This window comes from Eutrema salsugineum, unplaced genomic scaffold (genome assembly GCF_000478725.1).
Source record: "Eutrema salsugineum unplaced genomic scaffold, Eutsalg1_0 scaffold_14, whole genome shotgun sequence".
NCBI classification, from domain to species: domain Eukaryota; kingdom Viridiplantae; phylum Streptophyta; class Magnoliopsida; order Brassicales; family Brassicaceae; genus Eutrema; species Eutrema salsugineum.
The window spans coordinates 3773607-3795247 of NW_006256877.1; the positions used below are offsets into that span (position 1 = coordinate 3773607).

The following is a 21641-nucleotide window of genomic DNA, read 5'->3' on the forward strand; positions in this document are numbered from 1 at the left end:
ATATAGAGAGAGGTACGAGGCGGCATAAGTCAAAACCCTAATACAGAAGTTGAGAGAAATCGAAAATTGATTTGGGATTTTAGGTTTAAATTGGAACGATGTCGTTTTATTTAGCATGACCATTTTACCAAAATAAAAAAATCAAGGTAAAATATATTTGTTTTCAATTTGATGTTGTGTTTCTTTGGCTCAGGCTTGATGTTAGATATTTCATTAAAAATACGAAATCGTGATGATACAAAGAGACAGAACTTAGTTCATGTCTTAACACACAATGTAACAAATATATCTATTTCTTTAGCAAATACATTCCATCTCTAAACTCTAGTTTCTCTTCAGAGACCAAACCAGAAAGAAAGCTCTGAAGCTGTTGCAGAGACTTGTCGTAAGAAGGATCAGCGACACAGAACATCTACACAAACAAAACAAAAAACAGAGCAAAACTGATCATCATCAAGACAAGACAACAACGTTATAAAAATCAGTGTGAAAAAAGGGTTTATATGCCTTTGATGGCTGTACCTTGAGAGTGTTATGGATTCGTTCTAGTGCCATGCTGCCGAAATTTGTGAGCATTCCCATGATGAATTTCTGTAACATTATTGTTGAGAATTGTTTTAGATTTTTTTATATTTCCCAGAGGCAAAATGGAATGAAAGTTTCACTAAAGCATCATGATCACATACCTCGTATATTGTCATTTCTTTGCGAAGTTGGTCTTCCACAGAGGCAATCGATCCTTCGTTCTCTTCATCACCTGCTAAAAGCTCCTCGCTTTCGTTCTTTCCGGAATCAGTTATGGATTCAACAAGCGTATACACACTGCCATTTGAGTCTGTTCCTCTAGATTCTCTTAAAACTCCCTATGTTCAGGAGACTTTACAAGTTAGCTCAATGGTTTAAACGTAAAGCAGATAACTACAATTACAGTACAGTACGTACCTTGCTTATCCAGAAGTTTACTCTTCGGTTTAATGCATCAGTGGGTATCCCAATGGCTGCAGCAAGATCTATAGAGGTCCAACTGAAAGATTTTACATGATTTCAGTAAACTTAGGAAGCAGAAAATATATCCATATAACCATATTTGATTTGATTCTTGTAGTTACCTTTTCTTTTCTTGAAATTGCATGATAATGGCTGCATGAGTAGGGGAGACTGTGAACTGCATAGCTCTGTCTTCAAATTGTAACTCCAACTGAAATTCATCCAAACCATTCAAAGAGGTACTCCGAGACTTACTCCGAGACTCCAAACAAAACACGAATCATTCACTACTAAAACTAAAGTATTTACGCAAAAATCACCTTGACCGAGCCAAGATTTTTCTTCCAAAGTAGTTTACGAGGGGTCTTGATTTCATGATATCTATTGGCATAATCTGATAGCAGCTTGTCAATAGGTCCAGGTAACTCAAGAGGCTCATCCTGAAATTCATCCTCTAATTCAGTGAATGGAAACTAACAAAATAATCTATACCCTTTACGACATAATGAATGAAATATATAAGAAAGAAGAACATATCCGAATACCTGAATTGGTGGCCAGAAGTTTGTTGAAAGTATCGTCGAGGTAAGAATATCAACAGATAGCTCATTCTCTGCTAACTCAGCGCCTAAAAACGAGGAATGGACACAGATACTTAAATAAAAGATTCAGACAAGAACTTACAATAAGATTGAGAACAGTTCAGAAATATAACCTGTTTGAGATGCCTTTTTAATGTTAGTGTTCACTCTCTTAGAATCAATCAGGTCGTTCAGCATTATCTCACATCTTTGCATACTAGCTTCTCCAAAATGGATCTATTGGCATTATAAAAGAAAGTAAAGTTAGATTCAACCATATAGAAACGATCCAATAGTTTGGCAAGATAATCTTTAGAGTGAGAGAAACAAATGGAGATTGCCTTGAGGAGTTCGACAGTGCGTATCTCAGTGTCGATGTCATAATCAGTCTTGTTGAGAAGCTTTTCAGCGAGCATAACACGATATTCATTTACTAGTTGCTCTTTCGATCCAATTATATCAACAAGCATTCCGAGTATGTCTACTTTTCTCTGACTGAGGCTACCTTTTAATGGATCAGCCTCTACAGGATCAGGTTCCCAACTGAGGAAAAATGCAGATTAAGATGTGTCAGAAAAAATCCAATGCCATGAAAGATGATAAAACAAGAAAGAAAATATACAGCAGAAAGGATACCGAGAAGCATTGATCCAGGCTTGCTTATCATCAGTGTGAAAATCATCATCAAAACCAACATTCTCTTGACTTTCTTCATCCCTCATTAACTCTTCAAGAAGACTATCCCCAGGGTTTCCGGAACCATTTGCATTCCCTCCGCTTCCATCCGTAAGCATAGTGACAATACATTTGATGGTGTCTTTCCGGCCACGCAGATAGTCTCTGATTGGCTCACCCACTGCTTCCAGAAATACACCAGCTGGGTCTATTGCTCGAAGGGCTTTAATGGTCGACACATACTGATGCAATATATCAATGGTTGAGGCACCGGCAGTGAGCAAACGGTACTTCAGCGAAGAAATGAAAGATTCAACTAGTTTAGAATGCTGTCCAGTATATTCAAGACACTGTTTTAAGTCTTCAATAGCAGGAGAACTGTTGCATCAACAAAACTGTTATCAGAGGTGCAAGATATTTCAACTTCTTGCAACATTTGAAGTGGGTCTCAAGTGAGATATGTAGGGAGAAAGAGACTACTATAAATACCTCTCAGGATAATCCACAATTATCTCAAATAGTTTGGCTATCCTTAAATCTTGCAGTGTCTCATACGCAAAGTATTCAAGCCGTAATTTCCACCTAACAATTCCTTCGGATGGAGTCACTACTTTAGACAAGCTTGGAGATGGACAACAAGCCAGTGGAGACGTGAGTCCAGACGATGTGGTACCGTAATTTACGGAATCACCAAGATAAGAAAGAAGCGCATTAAGGAACTGAAGAGGAACTGTCTGGAAAGAGAATTTTAATGTCAGGAATATCCAAATCAACAAAACAATCTGATGGTTCAGTGAGAATCTACGCAGAAAAAAAAAAACCTGAATCCATTCTTTTATTGACCCCAAAACAGAAGTCCTGTAATCATCACCAGCTAGATCATGCACTTTCGCCTGGAGTATTACACCACCAAACAGGGTACGAGTTATATATCATATGTATACTAACTACATTTTACTATGTTATAAGTCTAAGTGAAGCAGATGAAATCTCTGACGCATAAAATACCTTAAGAAGCAAAAAAATTGCAGAAGCATAAGCATTTTCGGCCATAGACGTGAATCCAATGCTTCTAAGGTCACGGACCACCTTCCCAATGTTCTTCACCAAACCTTCATGTCTTGAATAGCCTTCATCAACATCCATTTCTCCATTTTTAGATCTCAGCTTCTCGTCCAAATCCATGCAATCACTCTCCTGTTTTGCGATATCATCTTCATCCATGATTGCACTTAGCTCCTCCAGCTTTTCCTTAAAATACCAGTGGAGTATTTCTAAGAACACAGTAAAGAGAGGAAATATATGAGAGTAATGATTGAACAAGTGGCAAAGATATAAAACAAAGTTCCAAGCAAAAATCAGAGTTAGAATTGATCATTGTGATTGAACAGACTACTGCCTCATTGGTTGCTTGATTCAAACCACATCGAAAACCAACAAAGAACAAGCTATCAAAGATGCGTATACCAGGAAAATGCTGAGGAAGAGTAGTCATCAGAGTTGAAGACAACATTGACCGGAATCTCGCAAAAAGTTGAACTCTTTCTGCATCTGCGTTCTGTGTATCCTCTGATGACTCTTCTTTAAACGACTGCATAGCATGAACCACTATGGACAAGCACTTCTCATGATACTGCTTCTCTATAGATATCTCTTCCAAAGCCTTGCATAAGACTTCCTGAATCTCATCTCCATAATCCTGTCAACAAGCACCCATTTCAGTCAAAACTTACGAATTGAAAAACGAAAACTGTCAAATTCAGAATATTGAGGCATCAACCAAGCGTTGTGTCCACTTACATTATGTTTCTTCTCGCTGTAAGCGTCAAAATGATGCCAAAAACTGGATGCACCACTCTTTTCAAAAGCTTGCTGAAACAAATAAATGTTGTCACAAAGCTCATTAGACAAATAAACATTCTCCAACTGTTACACTTCACAGATATCTCACAACAGAGCAGATACTAACTAGAACAAGCTAATCAGTTAAGATAGACTAAAATCTTAACACAGTCAAAAGTTCTCTGTTTTTTAATACCTCGAGTGATCTGAGGAAGTGGTCACGAACAAGAGAATCAAGCCCGTGTTTGCAAAGAGTATATACATGAGACACGAGCTCTTGCTCGACTGAGGAATCTCCGGCGCCGGCAATGAGAGACTCCACAGTAGTGAAAAACCCATCGTAGCTTTCTGTAATTTCCTGAATCGCATCGTCTGATAGAGTTTCTAGAATCCCTAGATTGCACTCAGATGAGCCTAAAAATTCCATCTTTTTTCACTACAAAACTTCCTAAAACCCTAATTAACTTAACGACAGCCCTGAACCCAATCTCAATCACTTCACGAAGAATCAATCAAGGGAACCCATTACAGAACAGGACTGAGATTTAGTAATTACAAAATGAAGTTCTGGGAGAGAAAAGTGAACCCCTAAACCGAAAACCACTTGAAGATTCATGGAGTTACGTTCGTTGGATTCATGCTACGACGCGAAATTTGCTTTCTTTCTCCTTGAATTTCGATTCTATATGGCTTTTAATTGAAGATCGAATTTCAAAATTTTCTCTTTGTTTCATTTCACTTTCAGCTTCTGGCTAAAACCTCTGACGAGTGAAAAATCTATCTTTAAACCGGAAAGAACCGGATCGGTTAACATTTGTTTGAGTATCCATAACCATAACATTTCGTTCTATTATATTTGCATAATGCGATTTAGTAAATAAAACTTGGTTCGCTCTAATCTACTTTACAAAAACTAATTAATTACTCTGCAAGTCATGCTCAGTTTTCTCGGCTTTGACAAATGTCAATTTCTAAAGGGAAGTAATAAAGATGACAAAAACAAAAAAAAAGACCCAACGTGCTCTTGATTGACCATCAAAGTCAAAACTCATAAACGTATGCTGCTTAAAACGTAGGCTCCATTCTCATTTCTCTGTTTTCTACTCAGCAAAACTTTTATAGTTCAAAAAGTTGGGAATATCCGAGTACAAAGATACCACCTTTCACAAAATCAGATCATCGAATCTAGGGTTTGAATCGACATGTCGGAAGAGAAAGTCGTCGCTGTGATTATGGTCGGAGGTCCGACCAAAGGTGAACAACATCTATTCGATTTCAATTCATTGTTGGATCTCGACTTCTAATTTTCAAATGAGATTGATTTTGGTATTTTTGTTAATGTGGATCGATTTAGGAACTCGTTTTCGTCCATTATCGTTCAATACACCAAAACCGTTGATTCCTTTGGCTGGGCAACCCATGATTCATCATCCTATTTCTGCTTGTAAAAAGGTTTGTTTTTTTTATTCTTTCTCCAAGTTGTCAACTTTGAAATGTTTGATCTTTGAGAAAATTAAAACCTGGGTTTGTTTGCAATTTGGAAAAGCTTGTTATTGAATGATTTGTGATCTCCAAGTTGTGAAATTTTCTTGTTACTTTAGTTGGGAAAGTTGTCAACTTTAAAATGTTTGATTGCTCATAGCAAGTTTTCATTTGATATTGTTTGGAGGGCAGATATCGAATCTGGCTCAGATTTTTCTGATTGGATTTTACGAGGAAAGAGAATTCGCTTTGTATGTTTCTTCGATATCTAGCGAGCTGAAAATACCAGTGCGGTACGTTTATAGCACTTGTGTGTGTTTCTTTAGTTTTTGGTGTTCAATGTTTTTAAACCCTCTCATCTTTGTGTTCTTGTTTTGCAGATACTTGAAAGAAGATAAGCCTCATGGTTCGGCTGGTGCGCTTTATTACTTTCGAGATAGGATCATGGAAGAAAAACCGGTTTGATCTCTAACGAAAATTCCCAAAATTTGTTATTGTTTTCATTCATGTGTTCAGCTGCTTACACTTCTTTGGTTTTTATTTTGTCATTTTGAACAGTCACATGTTTTCCTCTTAAACTGTGATGTTTGCTGTTCTTTCCCTCTTCAAGACATACTCGGTAATCTTTGCTTTTAAATCTTGATTCTGCTTCATCATTTTTCTTTTCTTACTTTGATGTAACTTCACATTTTTTTGGCAGACGCTCATCGAAGATATGGTGGGGTTGGAACTATGCTAGTAATCAAGGTTCGATGTCTTTGATCGTTTTTTTTTTTTAACTTTGTTTAAAGGAAACAAATGTCAAGATCAAAGGATTCATGAATTTCATTTTCTTGCTTCAGGTTTCTGCAGAAGCAGCGAGCCAATTTGGAGAGTTGATAGCTGATCCTGATACTAAAGAACTCTTGCATTATACAGAGAAACCCGAGACATTCGTAATTTTCTGCTAAAAATTTCTTGTTTTCCTATTTGCTTCACTGGTTCTGGACTTTGTTGAGCTTATAAGGTTTCACTCTATGCAGGTCAGTGACTTGATAAACTGTGGTGTCTATGTGTTTACTTCAGATATATTCAAAGCCATTGAAGGAGTATACGAACAAATGAGAGAGACATGTGAGTATTCATTTTTGGCCTATGTTAGAGACCTCTTGCACTATTTTCGACTAGAGATTTTTTCATTTTATAATCACTTGACTTTATACTAATTTGGCAGCTAGCAACTACCAGATATCGAATCACTTTCTATCTGCTACAAGGTCTGTTCCTGCGGATTTTGTGAGATTAGATCAAGATATATTGTCACCACTTGCTGGAAAGAAGCAACTATACACATATGAGAATAAGGACTTTTGGGAACAGATTAAGACTCCAGGGTAAGATTTGCTCCTGATAATGGTTTAGCCTCTCAAACTCTCTTTTAACTCCTGTGCTAACAAATTGTTTAAAAACAACAGGAAATCTTTGAAATGCTCAGAATTATATCTTTCTCAATTCCACCAAACATCGCCTCATCTTTTGGCTTCAGGAGATAGTACTAATAAGAAACCGATGATAGTTGGTGATGTTTATATTCACCCATCTGTAAAAATACATCCAACCGCAAAGGTAACTTTCTTTTACTATCAATAAATCTTCTTTTATCATCTCATGTAAATTTGCAAATGGCACACTCTCTTAAAAATCTTTAATTCCTTGGAACATCAAGATTGGTCCAAACGTGTCAATCTCAGCAAACGTTCGTGTTGGACCTGGTGTTAGGCTTATTAGCTGCATAATCTTGGACGATGTTGAAATCAAGGTAAAATATTTGAACATGCTTTTAATCTCTGTCTGATTACAAATCCAAAAAGAAGTGTGTTTTGTTCTAATCTGGTTTTGAATGCCGGACAATGCTGTTGTTATAAACGCAATCATCGGTTGGAAATCTTCGATAGGTAGATGGTCAAGAGTTCAAGCTAGTGGAGATTACAATGAGAGGCTTGGGATTAGCATTCTTGGTAATGTTCATTGCCTCTTATTAAAACTTTTATATTCAGCTAGCGATTTGCTTAGTTTTTCTGATACATGTTGTTGTTTCTTCAGGCGAGGCTGTGACTGTAGAAGATGAAGTTGCAGTCGTAGGAAGCATTGTTCTTCAGAATAAGACTCTTAATGTCAGTGTTCAAGACGATATAATCTTATGAGCTATCGCGATGATCATAGCTCAGATTTTCTTTTTCTTGATAATCCGAACACAAGAAGAGTTACAGACCTAGAAGATTTGTAAAACTCTCATTGTTATTTTGGTTTTATATCGGGCTGGGCACAATTAATTGGTACTTATCCCCTACTCGTTACTTGACCCGTATTTGCTCCGTAAAACCAAATACTTGTTTTGATCAAGTTTTGATCAAGTCGAGTGTCAAGTATTTTAAGAAAATTACTTACAAGTATAAGGCAAGTATCAAGTATTAAAAAAAGAATTACTACTTAATTTTGTTGACTCGTTACTTGTTTCTAATCTCTGATTTTTTTAAAAAAATTTTATCCCACATCGATTATAACATAAAAAATAAAAGAAGAATCTTCTTATAAAAAAAATAAATAAGTAGTTCGACTTCAATTATATGGTTCGAATTTTTTTTTATTTTTTTAGTATTTTACTTATATTTTTACATGTATTTTTACAAATAACAGGACAAATAAGTAACTTGCAAATAATAAATTTTTTGATAAATACTTGAAATTGCAAATATTTAATATTAACGGATCAAGTATAATAAATACAAGTATCAAATATACCAAAAATGGTAAATACTTGTCCGTGCCCGGGCCTAGTTTTATATACAAGAATCCATGAAGGCAAGACCGTTTTGAAGACTGTTTCTTCTTCTTAGCTTTTGTTTCTTTTTATGTGGGCCTAAATTGGGCTTGAAATTAAATACGGCTGAGTCGCAAAGCCGGAAAAGTAAAACCGAGATATAAAATAGCCACTTCTTATATTTTTCAGGCATAACTCGTCGTTTGATTCTCTACAACAATTCTTTAGGGTTTATTGATTGTGCAAAGAGGAAGAGAGCGATCTCAAATCGACTTTAATGGCGGACGACGATTACAACGAAGTCGATGATCTGGGGTATCCTCTCTTTCTCTCTCTCCCTCGGTTTCCTATGTCTGTATCAGTTTGCGCTCGTTTTCAAAGGATTCTGTTTTCTTCTCGACGAACCGTAAACGATTGAGTTAATTAGATTGGTTATTGTCGAGATTGAAAGTTTATCCATGGTTTCTTCGATGAATTTGTGCTTTATGTGATAAAAAATGTATGTTCGGCAAAAATAAAAACCCTAATTTCGTGGTCGATTTATAGCGAAAGAGTTTATTTCGTGACCCCTGAGTTTTTCCATATGTTAGCGTTCGTTAAAAAAGAGAAATATGTTTGCTAGTTTATATAACTTTGCTTAAATATTCATTCATCAAACAATTTCTTTCTCGCTGGTAAATATGGTTTCCTTCTCCTGGAATGACTACATAATTGAAGCTGTTTTGTTTCTATGGTTAAGCCATATAGTTGATTCAATTTGTTTTGCTACTGCAGTTATGAGGACGAGCCAGTGGAGCCTGAAATAGAAGTAAGTTCTTCTTTGTAGAAAAGATATTGATGTTGCTTATTAGAATCTTCTGTTTTCTGATTAGTTTTAATGTGTAGGAAGGAATTGAGGAAGATGCTGATATGAAGGAGAACGAGGATATCAACGGCGAGCCTCTTGAAACAGATGATAAGGTCGAAGCCGAGCCCGTACAGCGTCCACGTAAAACGTCCAAGTTTATGACTAAGTATGAACGTGCACGTATCCTCGGTACTCGCGCTCTGCAAATTAGGTCTGGTTCTCCACCATTGTCTACCATTGATTCATGTCTCTTAAGTTTGTCAAGAATTTATCTTTACGTTTTATAAAACTCGATAATAGTTAGTTCTACTGAGAACAGTGTTTGTTTTATTCCATACGGATACTTTTACGGGTCAATTATACTCTCACCTTATAGTTTAATAAGAACCTATTTTCATGTGTCATATAACTTGATGAGTTTACTCAATTAAACTGAGAAAAATCTTTGTTCTATTTCATAGAATAATTAAGTAATCTCGAAATGTTTGATTCTCTTACTACCACTCACTTATCCTTTCATCTTACACCTTATGTTTGTTGAGAATTTATCATCTTGTGTTATAACAGTTTTTTTTGCTCTTTCACATAATTGTTACGTTGGCTTGAAAAGTTTGATTTTTCTACTGGCACTCACTTATCCTCTCATCATATGTTTTAAGTTTGTCTTCATGTGTTAGAAAACTCATTTACTTAATTTAACTGGTTCTGTTTCATCTAACCTTCAAGTTGTCTCGAGAAGTTTGATTCCTTATGCTTTTTTTTTACTGATACAGCATGAATGCTCCTGTCATGGTCGAGCTAGAGGGTGAGACTGATCCTCTTGAGGTACTAAGCTACTTATAGTTGCAGTCACTTTTCCTTTCTTGTTGTTCTTTCCTGGATATTTGAGCTAACTTACGATATTGGCTCCAAGATTGCTATGAAGGAGCTTAGGCAAAGGAAGATACCATTCACTATTAGACGCTATCTGCCTGATGGGAGGTGAGTTTGCGTTACAGGTCATATGGAATTTCTTTGTCGATGATTCTCTTCACTCACTTGACATGTTTCGTTTGTTGTGTCTTGTTAATGATTATGAATCAGTTTTGAGGAATGGGGAGTGGATGAATTGATCGTTGAAGACTCATGGAAGCGTCAAGTTGGTGGTGATTGATAATTTGGTTTACATGTATTTTGCAAGCCGAACGATGATACGTGCTTTTGAAACTTGGTCAAATTTTAGGTGTGTAACGTCTACTTCCGGTTCAGTTTTTGGTCCGTAAATGTTGCAAACCAGAATCCTCTCGAGCTGATATCAATGGTTTTCCAATTCGGTTCATTCTATTGGCATATTATAATATATGTAAAAAGCTATATATAATAAGTATGTCAAATCATATGAAAATGCTCTATTTTGACAAAAGAGACCCATTCCCGTTGTAATTATTTTATAATCGAATTTTATTTTATTTTTAACAAGGAAAATCAATTGTTTATGACTCAAGAAATACTTGGCGGTGATGAACCGGTTAGACAATTAATTAAATGTAAAAGTCCAGGGATTGAAGGTTGGGTTTAGGGTTTCTTCTGAAAAACCCTACGCATCATCATCTTCATTAGCTCGTCTCCCGCTCTTGCTCTGTCTATATCACATCGGAATATTTCCATATATAGCTCTTCGATAAACATAAACCAATTTGTATATATTCCTTTTCCTTACCACATTAGGTTTAAACCTCTTCTTCTTATGAATGTATAAATATATATGACCTTATGGTCAATAATAATAATATTCAGTTCATAATTTCTCAGCAATCGATTCAAGTGTAATTCTCTCACCTGGGTTGCGTTCAAATTTTCCTCTTTTGCTCTTCCCAAATCGTCTCTGCCTGTGCTACTTCTGACTCAGTTCTCTGCTGTTTCGATCAATTTTGTGATTCAATTTGTACGTTTGATTTTGAATTGATTCTGTTTGGACAGGCACTGTCACGGAATGGCACTGTCACTGTCAAGGAGAGACCGTCTTCTCGAGATCGAGGTAGAAGTACGTAAATGGTGGGAAGATGAGGACGTATTCAGGGCTGAATCACGCAAGGAACTTGCAAAGAAACCTGGAGAAAAGTTCTTCTCAACTTTCCCTTTCCCTTATATGAATGGTTATCTACATATTGGGCATGCCTTCTCACTCTCCAAGGTTGATTTTGCTTCTGCTTATCATAGACTGAGAGGTGCTAACGTGCTTCTTCCGTTTGGTTTCCACTGTACTGGTGCTTCTGCGGATAAGCTGTCTCGTGAATGGTTTCCTCCATTGGCTGTTGAAGACCTCAGGGCATATGGATTGGGTTGTGACTGGAGATGGTCATTCGTTACAACTGATGTGAATCCCTTTTTCGATTCCTTTGTGAGGTGGCAGATGAGGAAGTTGAAAGCTATGGGAAAGATTGTCAAAGACCTTAGGTACACGATCTTCTCGCCTTTAGATGACCAGCCTTGTGGTGATCACGAACGTGTTACTGGTGAAGGTGTTGAGCCTCTAGAGTATACTCTTATTAAGATGGAAGTATTGAAGCTGTTTCCTCTGAAACTGGGTCCTTTGGAAGGGAAGAAAGTGTTTTTGGCTGCAGCTACTTTGAGGCCTGAGACCATGTATGGACAAACAAACGCATGGGTATTGCCTGATGGGAAATATGGAGCTTATGAAATCAATGAAACAGGTGATGATGTCTTCATCCTTACAGAGAGAGCTGCACTCAACCTTTCCTACCAGAACTTGTCAAAGATCCCTCAGAGGCCTTCCTGCTTGGTTGAGTTGACCGGTTATGATCTGATTGGCCTCCCTCTGAGGTCTCCTCTGGCGGTGAACGAGATCATCTATGCTCTTCCCATGTTAACCATTCTGACCAACAAAGGTACTGGCATCGTCACCAGCGTGCCTAGTGTTGCCCCTGATGATTACATGGCTTTACATGATCTTAATGCAAAGCCTAAGCTTCGAGCAAAGTATGGTGTGAAAGATGAGTGGATACCCTCTGATGTTGTGCCGATTATCAACATTCCGGAGTTTGGGGATAAGGCTGCCGAGAAAGTCTGCTTGGATCTGAGAATCAAGAGTCAAAAGGACAAGGCAAAGCTCGCAGAGGCTGAGAGGTTGACGAACCTGAAAGGATTCACCGAAGGAACAATGCTTGTTGGAGAGTTTGTTGGTAGGAAAGTTGAAGAAGTCAAGCCCATTATCAAGTTAAAGCTCTTAGCCTCTGGCGAGGCAGTTATATACAGTGAACCCGAGAAGCCGGTGATGTCAAGGTCGGGTGATGAATGTGTCGTGGCCCTTACAGATCAGTGGTACATAACGTACGGCGAGTCAGAATGGCGTAAAATGGCTGAGGATTGCTTATCAAACATGAATCTCTACTCTGAAGAAACAAGGCATGGCTTTGAGCACACTTTGAGCTGGCTCAATCAGTGGCCTTGCTCACGGTCTTGTGGTCTTGGAACTCTTATTCCATGGGATGAAGAGTTCCTTGTGGAATCCTTATCTGATTCCTCTCTTTACATGGCCTATTACACAGTTGCTCATTTCTTCCACGATGGAGACATGTATGAAGGCAGCAAGTCTTTGATCCGCCCTCAGCAGATGAATGCTGAAGTTTGGGAGTATCTCTTCTGTGATGGTCAGTACCCAAAATCATCAGACATTCCTTCTGATGTTTTGAGTAAGATGAAGCAGGAGTTTGACTACTGGTACCCGCTGGATCTTCGAGTTTCAGGAAAGGAACTTATCAAGAACCATTTGACGTTTTTCATCTACAACCACACTGCACTAATGGCGAGACGTAACTGGCCACGCGGCATCAGATGCAACGGTCACATTACCCTCAACTCTGAGAAAATGTCAGAGTCAACCGGCAATTTCAGAACCCTGCGTGAGGCCATGGAAGAATTCTCTGCTACTGGTACAAGGTTTTCTTTGGCTGATGCAGGTGGTGGCGTCGACGATGCGGATTTCTCATATGAAACTGCAAACGCTGCGTTTCTGCGTCTGACAAAGGAGCTCACATGGATGGAACAAGTTATGGCTGCTGGTGAATTCTCTCTGAGAACAGGCCCTCCATCTACATATGCTGATAAAGTGTTTGAAAACGACATGAACATTGCTATCAGATTGACTGAAAAAGCCTACAAAGATTGTTTGTTTAAGGAGGCACTTAAGAATGGGTTTTACGAATTGCAAGCTGCTCGAGATGAGTATAAACTCTCTTGCGGCAGTGGCGGCATGAACCATGACTTGATACTGCGCTTTATGGATGTGCAAACACGCCTCATTGAACCAATCTGTCCCCAGTTTGCAGAATATGTGTGGAGGAAAGTTTTGAAGAAACAAGGCTGTGTGGTAACGGCAGGCTGGCCAGCATCAAACGAGCCAGATTTGGTTCTGCAAGCTGCTAACAAATATTTGCAAGATTCTATCGTCTTCTGAACCAGCTAACACGTTGTTTTGCACCTGATGCAGAGATACACGCAGAACTAGCGGAGGTATTGCATTGGGATAGACAATCAGAAAACTTCAAGGAGATTCAGAAGCTCTGCATGCCTTTCCTTAAACACAAGAAGGACGAGGCGATAGCTCTTGGCGCCCAGGCTTTAAACTTGAGGCTACCTTTTGAAGAGATTCAAGTCCTTGAGAGTAACTTGGACTTGATCAAGCGGCAGCTTCGTCTTGAAGAGGTTGAAATATACTCTGCAAGTGACCCTAATGGTGTTGCTAAAGCTGGTCCACGTGCTTTGCTCCTGACGCAGAATCCTCCATCTCCGGGCAGTCCAACCGTCTTCTTTGTCAACAGCTAAATCATCTCAGGAAACTGTTGTAAATAGCATTGTTTTCTTCACTTAATAGCTAAACCCTTAGAGAGGTTTGAATCAGACATAAAATTTTAGTTTTTTTGGAACACTATTTACATCTCGGTTATCTTTTTTGCGGCCTCTCTGTTTTTATTTGTTGTATATATTTTTTTTTTCTAAATGAATTCACAATTTTAGCATTTTGACAAGAGGCATTTGTGTTTGTATATTAGGGAAAAAAAATCATACAGAGTAAATTAAAAATGATTTAGTAAATCAATAATGTGACTTTTTATTATAGGAAAATGATTCTTTCATGTAAACTTAGACGAAAATAAACGAAATTTTAAAATGTTTTTATAGAAATCTTGAGGTCTACAACAACAGAATAATTGGAATTCGAAAATGATTTTTGGTTTTAGGTTGATTATTAATTTGGTTCCGGTTAAATTCGGTTAACTTAAACCAAACGGATTAAATTTTGGGATTACCCACTCCCACCGAACAACGAAATGTATTTTCACAATTCTCGCGGCGACTCAGCAGAAGAGTCAAGCTTCGGCTTCAACAATGGCGGATCACCACCACCACCATCATCATCATCGTCATCATCATCATCATCAACAGCATCGACCCAATCGTCTTTCAGTGCCTCAAAGAACCAATACAACAATCGGAAGAGCTTATCCTTCTTTCCCTTACACTCCGACTCCAACCCCTTCAAAAACCCGTCTCAGATCGATCCATGGAACCACTAAATCTTCAATCTCCTTTCTCTTTCTCATCCTCTTCTCCTTGCGATCTCTCTACTCGCTCTTACCTTTCCTTCGTTCTTCTCCTTCGTTCTCTCTGTTCCCTTTCTCATTCCTCGTCTCTCTCCTCTCTTTCGTTTTATCTCTTGCTTTCACTCTCTTCTCTGCGTTCTCTCCGTCCAAAAAAGACCCATTTCTCCGGCAAAACCGCGCCGTTTTCTCGATTTCATCTCTCTCCTCATCTCAAATCAAGCTCATACTCGCTAAATCGGTTTTTCTAGCCGTTGTTTTCCTCCTCCGTTTCCAGGCTCTCCGTTATTGCGGCGCAGCTGCTATGATCTTAGCTGAGCTCTCCGGTACAGTCTCCGCCAGGGTTTTATTGGAGTCTCGGAATCGATTTTCCGGCGATAATGGTGGAACTGGATCACCTAAGGTTCGTGGGTTTTGCATCTTGTTTGCTGGATTGATGTTGTTATCGATCAGCTGGGATCGTATCGATTGTTTCCCTTTCTCTTCGTCATCTGTCGAAAGTTGGGGTTTTTGGATTTACCCCAAAGAGAATTGCTTGAGAATTTGGCCTATGTTGCTTCCGTTTCTTTCTGGGTTTTTGGGTTGCTATGAGAAAGTTTCCATGAACTGGGTCGAGATCAAGCAACTTGATCAGAAACGAGTTCGATTGATATCATTGTTTCTAACCACGGTATTGTTGTTCCCACTTGCTATCTGGAGTTTCCTCTTCTCTGGAAGTGATGAAGTTGGTGTCTCGATTGGGAATTTGGGTTGGCCTTTAGCTAACACTGTTGTATTTGGAGTACTGTTGAGTGAGAATTACAACGATGATAAGTTTTCTTCGAGCTCCAAGAAAGACTCGGTGAGGGAGTTTTTAGTTACGTTTCTATGCACCATAGTATTGGAGCTCTTTTACTTTCCTGAGCTTTCTCTTTGGGGATTGTTGTTGTGTGGTTTGTTGCTTTACGTTGCTGTTAGAGATTTAGACTCCGTGTCTTCAGATTATCAGGAGATTGGCATGGAATCACCCGAGTCGTTTTCCACCATGTTTATGAAGCCTATCCGTCACGTTTTGAGCGAGAAGAAGTCCAGGAAGATTGCGTTGTTTCTCTTGATCAACACCGCATATATGGTTGTAGAGTTTGTGGCTGGATTCATGAGCAATAGTCTTGGATTGATCTCAGACGCTTGTCATATGTTGTTTGATTGTGCTGCTCTGGCAATTGGGCTTTATGCGTCTTATATCTCCCGTCTTCCTGCAAACCATCAGTTCAACTATGGCCGAGGAAGATTTGAGGTGCTTTCTGGTTATGTTAATGCCGTGTTTCTCGTTCTTGTTGGTGCTCTGATTGTGCTTGAGTCAATTGAAAGAATCTTGGATCCTCAGGAGATCTCTACGAATAGTCTCTTGGTTGTTTCCGTTGGAGGGCTTCTCGTGAATGTTGTCGGGTTGATCTTTTTCCATGAGGAGCATCATCACGCTCATGGCGGATCCGGTTGCACACATTCTCACTCGCACCAGTCCCATAGCCATAAACATGAGGAGCATCATGAGCACGATCATCATCATCATTCCCATAGCCATAAACATGAGGAGCATCATGAATGCAACCATAGCCACGACCATGAACATGACCATCAGCATCACGAAGGCAACCACAGCCACGGACACAACCATGACCATCAGCATCATTCTGATCACAAACCCGGAAAAAGCGAAAGCAAGGAGCATCGCCACATTGACCATAACATGGAAGGAATCTTCCTTCATGTCTTAGCAGACACGATGGGGAGCGTTGGAGTTGTGATATCGACACTCTTGATCAAATACAAGGGCTGGTTAGTTGCAGATCCAGCCAGCTCAATCTTCATCTCCATACTCATCATCGCCTCAGTCATTCCGTTGCTCAGAAACTCTGCAGAGATCCTACTGCAGAGAGTCCCCAAGGCTCACGAGCACGACCTGAGAGAAGCCATGAAGAGCATCCTTAAGACTAAAGGAGTTTGCAGTATCCAAAGACTACATGTGTGGAGCTTCACAAACTCAGACGTTGTGGCTACTCTCCATCTCCTTGTATCAGCTGATTTAGACAAGACGGATACTAAGTTGCAAGTCTCGCGTTTGTTAGAAGATGCAGGAGTAAAGGATTTGACTTTGCAGGTGGAATCTGTTAACTCATAGCAATTGAAATAGTCTTGTGAGTTGTTACTGAACAAAAAAGCTTTTATTCAATGTTTTTAGATTATATGTTTCATTGAAGCTTTATAAGTCGTTAAAGATATATATGGGATATGACTCTGCATACATGTATGAATACTGATTCTAAACCGAAAACAAAAGTTCTAACTTCAAACCTCAAAACAAAATCTCTACAAATGCATCTGTTTTGCAGCTAAATCCATATAATAAAAAAAAAGATAGCAGGAATCCAGACGCATAAACAACTTCAATCTACGTGGGCAGCTACTTCATCAGGTAATTGCTTCATAATCATAGCAGTTTGTTATCAGAGGAATCTAGCAGTTAGGAATGGTGTAGAGAGATGGTAGAGTAGATGTCTGAAGTAGACTGGTCGCGTCACATTGTACACCATAGCTTGAAAACATATCTGAAAGGTCTTGAGAGAAGCTAGTGTTACTGACCATATAACCACAAGGGTCCTGAGAACCAGAACAGAGCGCATCTGAGACTGTGTTTGAGAGACAAGGATCTTGAACGTTGTTACTGGTGCTACCACCACTCATACACATGTTCTGATCGCCACCATTAGGCTCTTGCCGCATCAAGTTATTCAGCCCGTAGTGATTTGCAAATCCTTGTACTGTTGAGTAACCTTGTGTGTTGGAGACGCAAGGATGTGGAAAGTCTTTGCTGCTGATGTTACCCATTGACATGTTCTGATCACAACCATAAAGCTCTTGATTCTTCAACCTAGATTCTTGAACTGCCGAGTAATCACCTGTGTAACTGGTCAACTGATTGAGAGTTGATGCAGAGAGTGGGATTTGAGAGAGAGTTGCATCTTCATGGTTATATATAAGTAGCGAGAACTTGCTAGGGTTCAAGGATTGGGTCTGATGATGATCTTGATGGTTCAGAGACATTGGACGAGTTCTTAAACCCCTGTGATCCTCCAAGTTCGTCTTTTTCTGGTTCTGTGCCTCGAGAAAACGAAGCCTTTCTTGCAATTTAGAGTAATTTAGTTCCAAGGACTGAATCAGTTGGGAGATTTGGTCGGGAGAGTAATGATCAGAGATTGGATACTTTAATTCATCCCTCTTCGTCTTCTTCGTCAAATTCGCCATCTTCGTCTTGTTCTTCTCGAGAAACCCATAAAGATCGACGCTTTTCTTGCGTCTCTTGTCTTCGTCTAACTGACTATACCTCTGGGCAATGTCTCTCACTTTCTGTCTATCCTCCGGCCATGTCTTCAATTCTCCGTCTGGTCCGTAATGGATGACGCAGACTTCGACATCACAGAGAGTGGAAAGCTCGTAAGCTTTCTTGAAGATGGTGTCGAGTCTTTTGGTCATACTTGTTGCAGCGAGTGAATTAGAAGCAGAACTGGAACAAGAGGAAGGAGGAGATGATCGCATGGTGATTTTAGAAGACGAAGACGAACTGAAACAAGAGGAAGAAGGAGAAGATCGCATGGTGATTATCTTGTTGATTTCACACGCTCTGGCTTTTCTCGTTCTCGCACAAGGACAAGAGAAGCACGAAGAGTAAGCAGAAGACAAATAATGAAATTGAGGGTGAAGAAACTGTGTGAATTGGATATATTTATAGATTCTTTATTTTCTTTGTTGACCCCAACGGTAAAAACACGCGTTTAACTCTCTCTCTCTCCCACACATCCGTTATTCATTATGAGATCATTAATTAAAGTGATTACACAGAAACTGGAGTGATCAGATATTTTAGATTGGGAAAATTGTCAAAATCATCATATTGTGTTGACTGAAAATTTAAAACCTGAACTTATATTGATTTGGCCAAAACATACATGTCGTTAAATATTTAAACGGATTGATTAAACAGAATTTAACAACCGTTAAAAACCACGTTTAATTGATACAATGTCGTTTTACTTCTCTTTCCTTAAACCCAAAATCGATAAAAAAAATTTCAATTTCTGCTTCTAACCCTAAATCCCCAAATCAATTTTCAAACTCTCCGCATCGATTTCTTTCAAAATCTCGATTTCTCTCTTAGAGATGACCAAAAAAAGGAAGAACAAGCAGCTGCCAACCCGATGGAGTAAGCGTGCTACAACGAGCAGAGCAGAAGAAGAGCCGCGTGATATTGGAGCTGAAGAAGAAGAATTCATCACAATACGAATTCGAGAGCACCCTCAAGCTCCTGAACATCTCGAGCCTGTCAATACTGAAGAGAGTCGAAGTAAAACGGTTAATGATGAAGAAGATCAAAGTGCAGAAGAAGATCAAAATGATGGAGATAAAGGAATCCAACACGAAGGAGAGGTCGATAGTGAAGATGATTGCAGGGTTACTGGTGATGAGGATTGTGATGCAATTGATGATGCAGGTGATGAAGATGCCGCTGCAGACGATGATGAAGAAGATGCTGCAAACGATGATGAAGAAGCTGCTGCAAACGATGATGAAGAAGTTGCTGCAAACGATGACCACGGATTAGGCGTCGAAGAAGAAGGAGAGTTAGAAGAAGACTTTCGAGAGGTTGTGAGAGATGAACCAGAGAGTGATGCGGACAGTGGAGATGATATATGGGATGATGAGAAGATTCCTGATCCTAAGTCTGATGATGAAGACGAAGAAGAAGATCCTGAAGAGGCAGAGCGTAGAGCAGAGCGTAGAGCTAATGAAGATGCAGATGAGTTGCTAGTATTGGGGAAAACTTTCAATTCTCCAGAAGATTTCAAGCTTACAGTTCTAAGGTACTCTCTTAAGACCAGATACGACATTAAATTATACAGATCTCAATCAAAGAGGATCGGTGCAAAGTGTTTTGACACTGATATGGACTGTCCGTGGAGAGTTTATTGTTCATACGAGAGGAGAAGACATAAATTTCAAATTAAGGTGTATGTGGATGAGCATATATGCGTTAGATCAGGTTACTCCAAGATGTTGAAGCGATTAACAATCGCTTGGTTATATTCAGAAAGGCTGAGATTGAATCCAAAGTTTACAAAACAGGAGATGGTTGCTGATATTAAGATTCAGTACAATTTAGAAGTGACTGAAGACCAGTGTGCAAAGGCAAAGACAAAAGTAATGAGAGAAAGGAAGGCGAGTCATGAGAAACATTTTTCTCGTATATGGGACTATCAAGCTGAGGTTTTTCAGCGGAATGAGGGAACTAAGTTTCAGATGTTACTTTTTGAGTTTAGAATTGTTGTCTCACTTTCAGGTTTTATGTTATGACTATTTGATGATGCGTGTGTTGAATTGTTCTCTACAGATCCTATTTTTTTAGAAAAACTTACTTGCAGGGTTATAAACAAACCAAATATAGAACATGACGTTGATTAGATTACAAAAGTTTCATTGCATAAGACAATACATAAACAAACCACGAAAAGCTACGACACTAACTCAAAGAAAATATACTAGTAACCAAGAACAATATTCATGTCTTTTGGTTTACCAATCATCAAGTAGACAACAGCAATGAACATCAAAAATAGACACACAAAACACAATCTGATCAAGAGTTTGCCATTCTGGATTTTCTTTTTACTGCACATCACATTTTCCTCCAATTCTTTGATTGTATCCTTTAGCTCTACAACCACCGATTTCACATCTTCAACCTCCTCATACACAGAATCTTCCACCCACTTGAACAAATGTCCCTAGTTTGACAACAAAACAACACAATAACACAAGAACACAACAACTGTCGTTATCGATTCTATGTCGATAAAGCTTGGGAAAGTTGACCCACATTATCAACTTCATACCAAATTAACACATACCTTTCGTTTTGTTATGCAGCGGAAGAAAGGTCGTCCTGGATTTTCTTGAGTTTTAGATGTGTATATTGTCACCTCCGATCCACACATACATTTCGACGGAAACCCACGGTCGACACAAACAATACATTGCTCAGAACTGGTACTCATTGAGATAGGAGAAGGAAAATTCAGAGAAGAAATCGATGTGTGTGTGTGGAGATTTAGAGCTTGAGAATGTTTGAAAATTGATTTGGGGATTTAGGGTTAAAAACAGAATTGGGGATTTTTGGTCGATTTTGGAGTTAAAGAAGAAGAAGGTCGATTTTGGGTTTAAAGAAGGAGAAGTAAAACGACGATGTATCAATTAAACGTGGTTTTTTAACGGTTGTTAAACTCTGTTTAATCAATCCGTTTAAGGATTTAACGACATGTCTGTTTTGGCCAAGTCAACATAAGTTCAGGTTTTAAATTTTCAGTCAACATAATATGATGATTTAAATGGTCTTCGTCATAGTTCATGGTTTTTTTGGCCAGTTTTTGAAAGTTCATGCTTTTTTTGACAATTTTCCCATTTTAGATTCGATTTCCATTTTGTGTATATTTCCTTAATTTTATTATTTGTAGCCGTTTCGGAACGTAATTCCTAAGAAAATAAATGATTTACTTAACTTTTTTTCTCTCTCTCTTTGGTTTGATTTTATTCTATTTCGATCGTTTAAACAAAAAAAAGAATTAATTGCCAAATTGCCATAAATTGGAAGGCAATGATCTGAGCTGCCATAATTCAATCTAGATGCCATAAGTGATGTGTAATTCCGAAAATACCCTTAATGAAAAGGGATTGTGACATTTTTGATTTTATCTCATTTTTCCTATTTTTCGAATTTTCGTTTTATTTTAATGGAA

General features: G+C 38.6%; 7 protein-coding genes across 9 annotated transcripts; 4 read left to right on the top strand and 3 right to left on the bottom strand.

Annotated features, from left to right (window-relative positions):
* Positions 1-195: 195 nt before the first annotated feature.
* LOC18022470 (anaphase-promoting complex subunit 2) lies at positions 196-4765 on the bottom strand. Its single transcript, XM_006405487.2, has 16 exons — positions 4282-4765; positions 4044-4115; positions 3711-3942; positions 3252-3517; positions 3065-3136; positions 2733-2977; positions 2205-2621; positions 1910-2111; positions 1703-1805; positions 1533-1615; positions 1308-1427; positions 1110-1198; positions 943-1024; positions 687-863; positions 523-591; positions 196-412 (listed from the first exon to the last, which is right to left on the bottom strand). Exons 1-16 carry the CDS (start codon positions 4510-4512, stop codon positions 290-292), a joined length of 2583 nt encoding a protein of 860 aa, XP_006405550.1. The 5' UTR covers positions 4513-4765; the 3' UTR covers positions 196-289.
* Positions 4766-5206: 441 nt separating this feature from the next.
* On the top strand, positions 5207-7951 carry LOC18022471 (mannose-1-phosphate guanyltransferase alpha). 3 transcript variants are annotated; one of them, XM_006405488.2, is made up of 13 exons: positions 5207-5339; positions 5440-5537; positions 5760-5860; positions 5948-6026; positions 6126-6186; positions 6268-6314; positions 6410-6502; positions 6590-6680; positions 6781-6940; positions 7022-7172; positions 7273-7365; positions 7502-7564; positions 7650-7951. In XM_006405488.2, the coding sequence occupies exons 1-13, from the start codon at positions 5288-5290 to the stop codon at positions 7659-7661; spliced, it is 1101 nt and encodes a 366-aa protein (XP_006405551.1). In that variant the 5' UTR covers positions 5207-5287; the 3' UTR covers positions 7662-7951. The 3 variants fall into 3 exon arrangements, with proteins under 3 accessions (XP_006405551.1, XP_024014566.1, XP_024014565.1); XM_024158798.1 differs by having other exon boundaries at positions 7506-7564; XM_024158797.1 differs by having other exon boundaries at positions 7273-7364; positions 7452-7564.
* Positions 7952-8534: 583 nt separating this feature from the next.
* Positions 8535-10532, top strand: LOC18022472 (DNA-directed RNA polymerases II, IV and V subunit 6A). Its single transcript, XM_006405489.2, has 6 exons — positions 8535-8682; positions 9142-9175; positions 9253-9425; positions 9988-10039; positions 10128-10195; positions 10298-10532. Exons 1-6 carry the CDS (start codon positions 8645-8647, stop codon positions 10365-10367), a joined length of 435 nt encoding a protein of 144 aa, XP_006405552.1. The 5' UTR covers positions 8535-8644; the 3' UTR covers positions 10368-10532.
* A 654-nt stretch (positions 10533-11186) lies between these two features.
* On the top strand, positions 11187-14038 carry LOC18022473 (leucine--tRNA ligase, cytoplasmic). The gene is given in 2 exon segments (XM_024158620.1): positions 11187-13662; positions 13665-14038. Coding segments are annotated over 2 exon segments (2850 nt in total).
* A 531-nt stretch (positions 14039-14569) lies between these two features.
* On the top strand, positions 14570-17098 carry LOC18022474. The gene has a single exon (XM_006405491.2). The coding sequence runs from the start codon at positions 14603-14605 to the stop codon at positions 16973-16975; it is 2373 nt and encodes a 790-aa protein (XP_006405554.1). The 5' UTR covers positions 14570-14602; the 3' UTR covers positions 16976-17098.
* Positions 17099-17134: 36 nt separating this feature from the next.
* LOC18022475 (agamous-like MADS-box protein AGL75) lies at positions 17135-18482 on the bottom strand. The gene has a single exon (XM_024158821.1). It carries the CDS (start codon positions 18445-18447, stop codon positions 17311-17313), a length of 1137 nt encoding a protein of 378 aa, XP_024014589.1. The 5' UTR covers positions 18448-18482; the 3' UTR covers positions 17135-17310.
* Positions 18483-20387: 1905 nt separating this feature from the next.
* LOC112088361 (uncharacterized protein At1g43920, Chloroplastic-like) lies at positions 20388-20995 on the bottom strand. Its single transcript, XM_024158621.1, has 2 exons — positions 20742-20995; positions 20388-20633 (listed from the first exon to the last, which is right to left on the bottom strand). Exons 1-2 carry the CDS (start codon positions 20901-20903, stop codon positions 20388-20390), a joined length of 408 nt encoding a protein of 135 aa, XP_024014389.1. The 5' UTR covers positions 20904-20995.
* Positions 20996-21641: the final 646 nt, after the last annotated feature.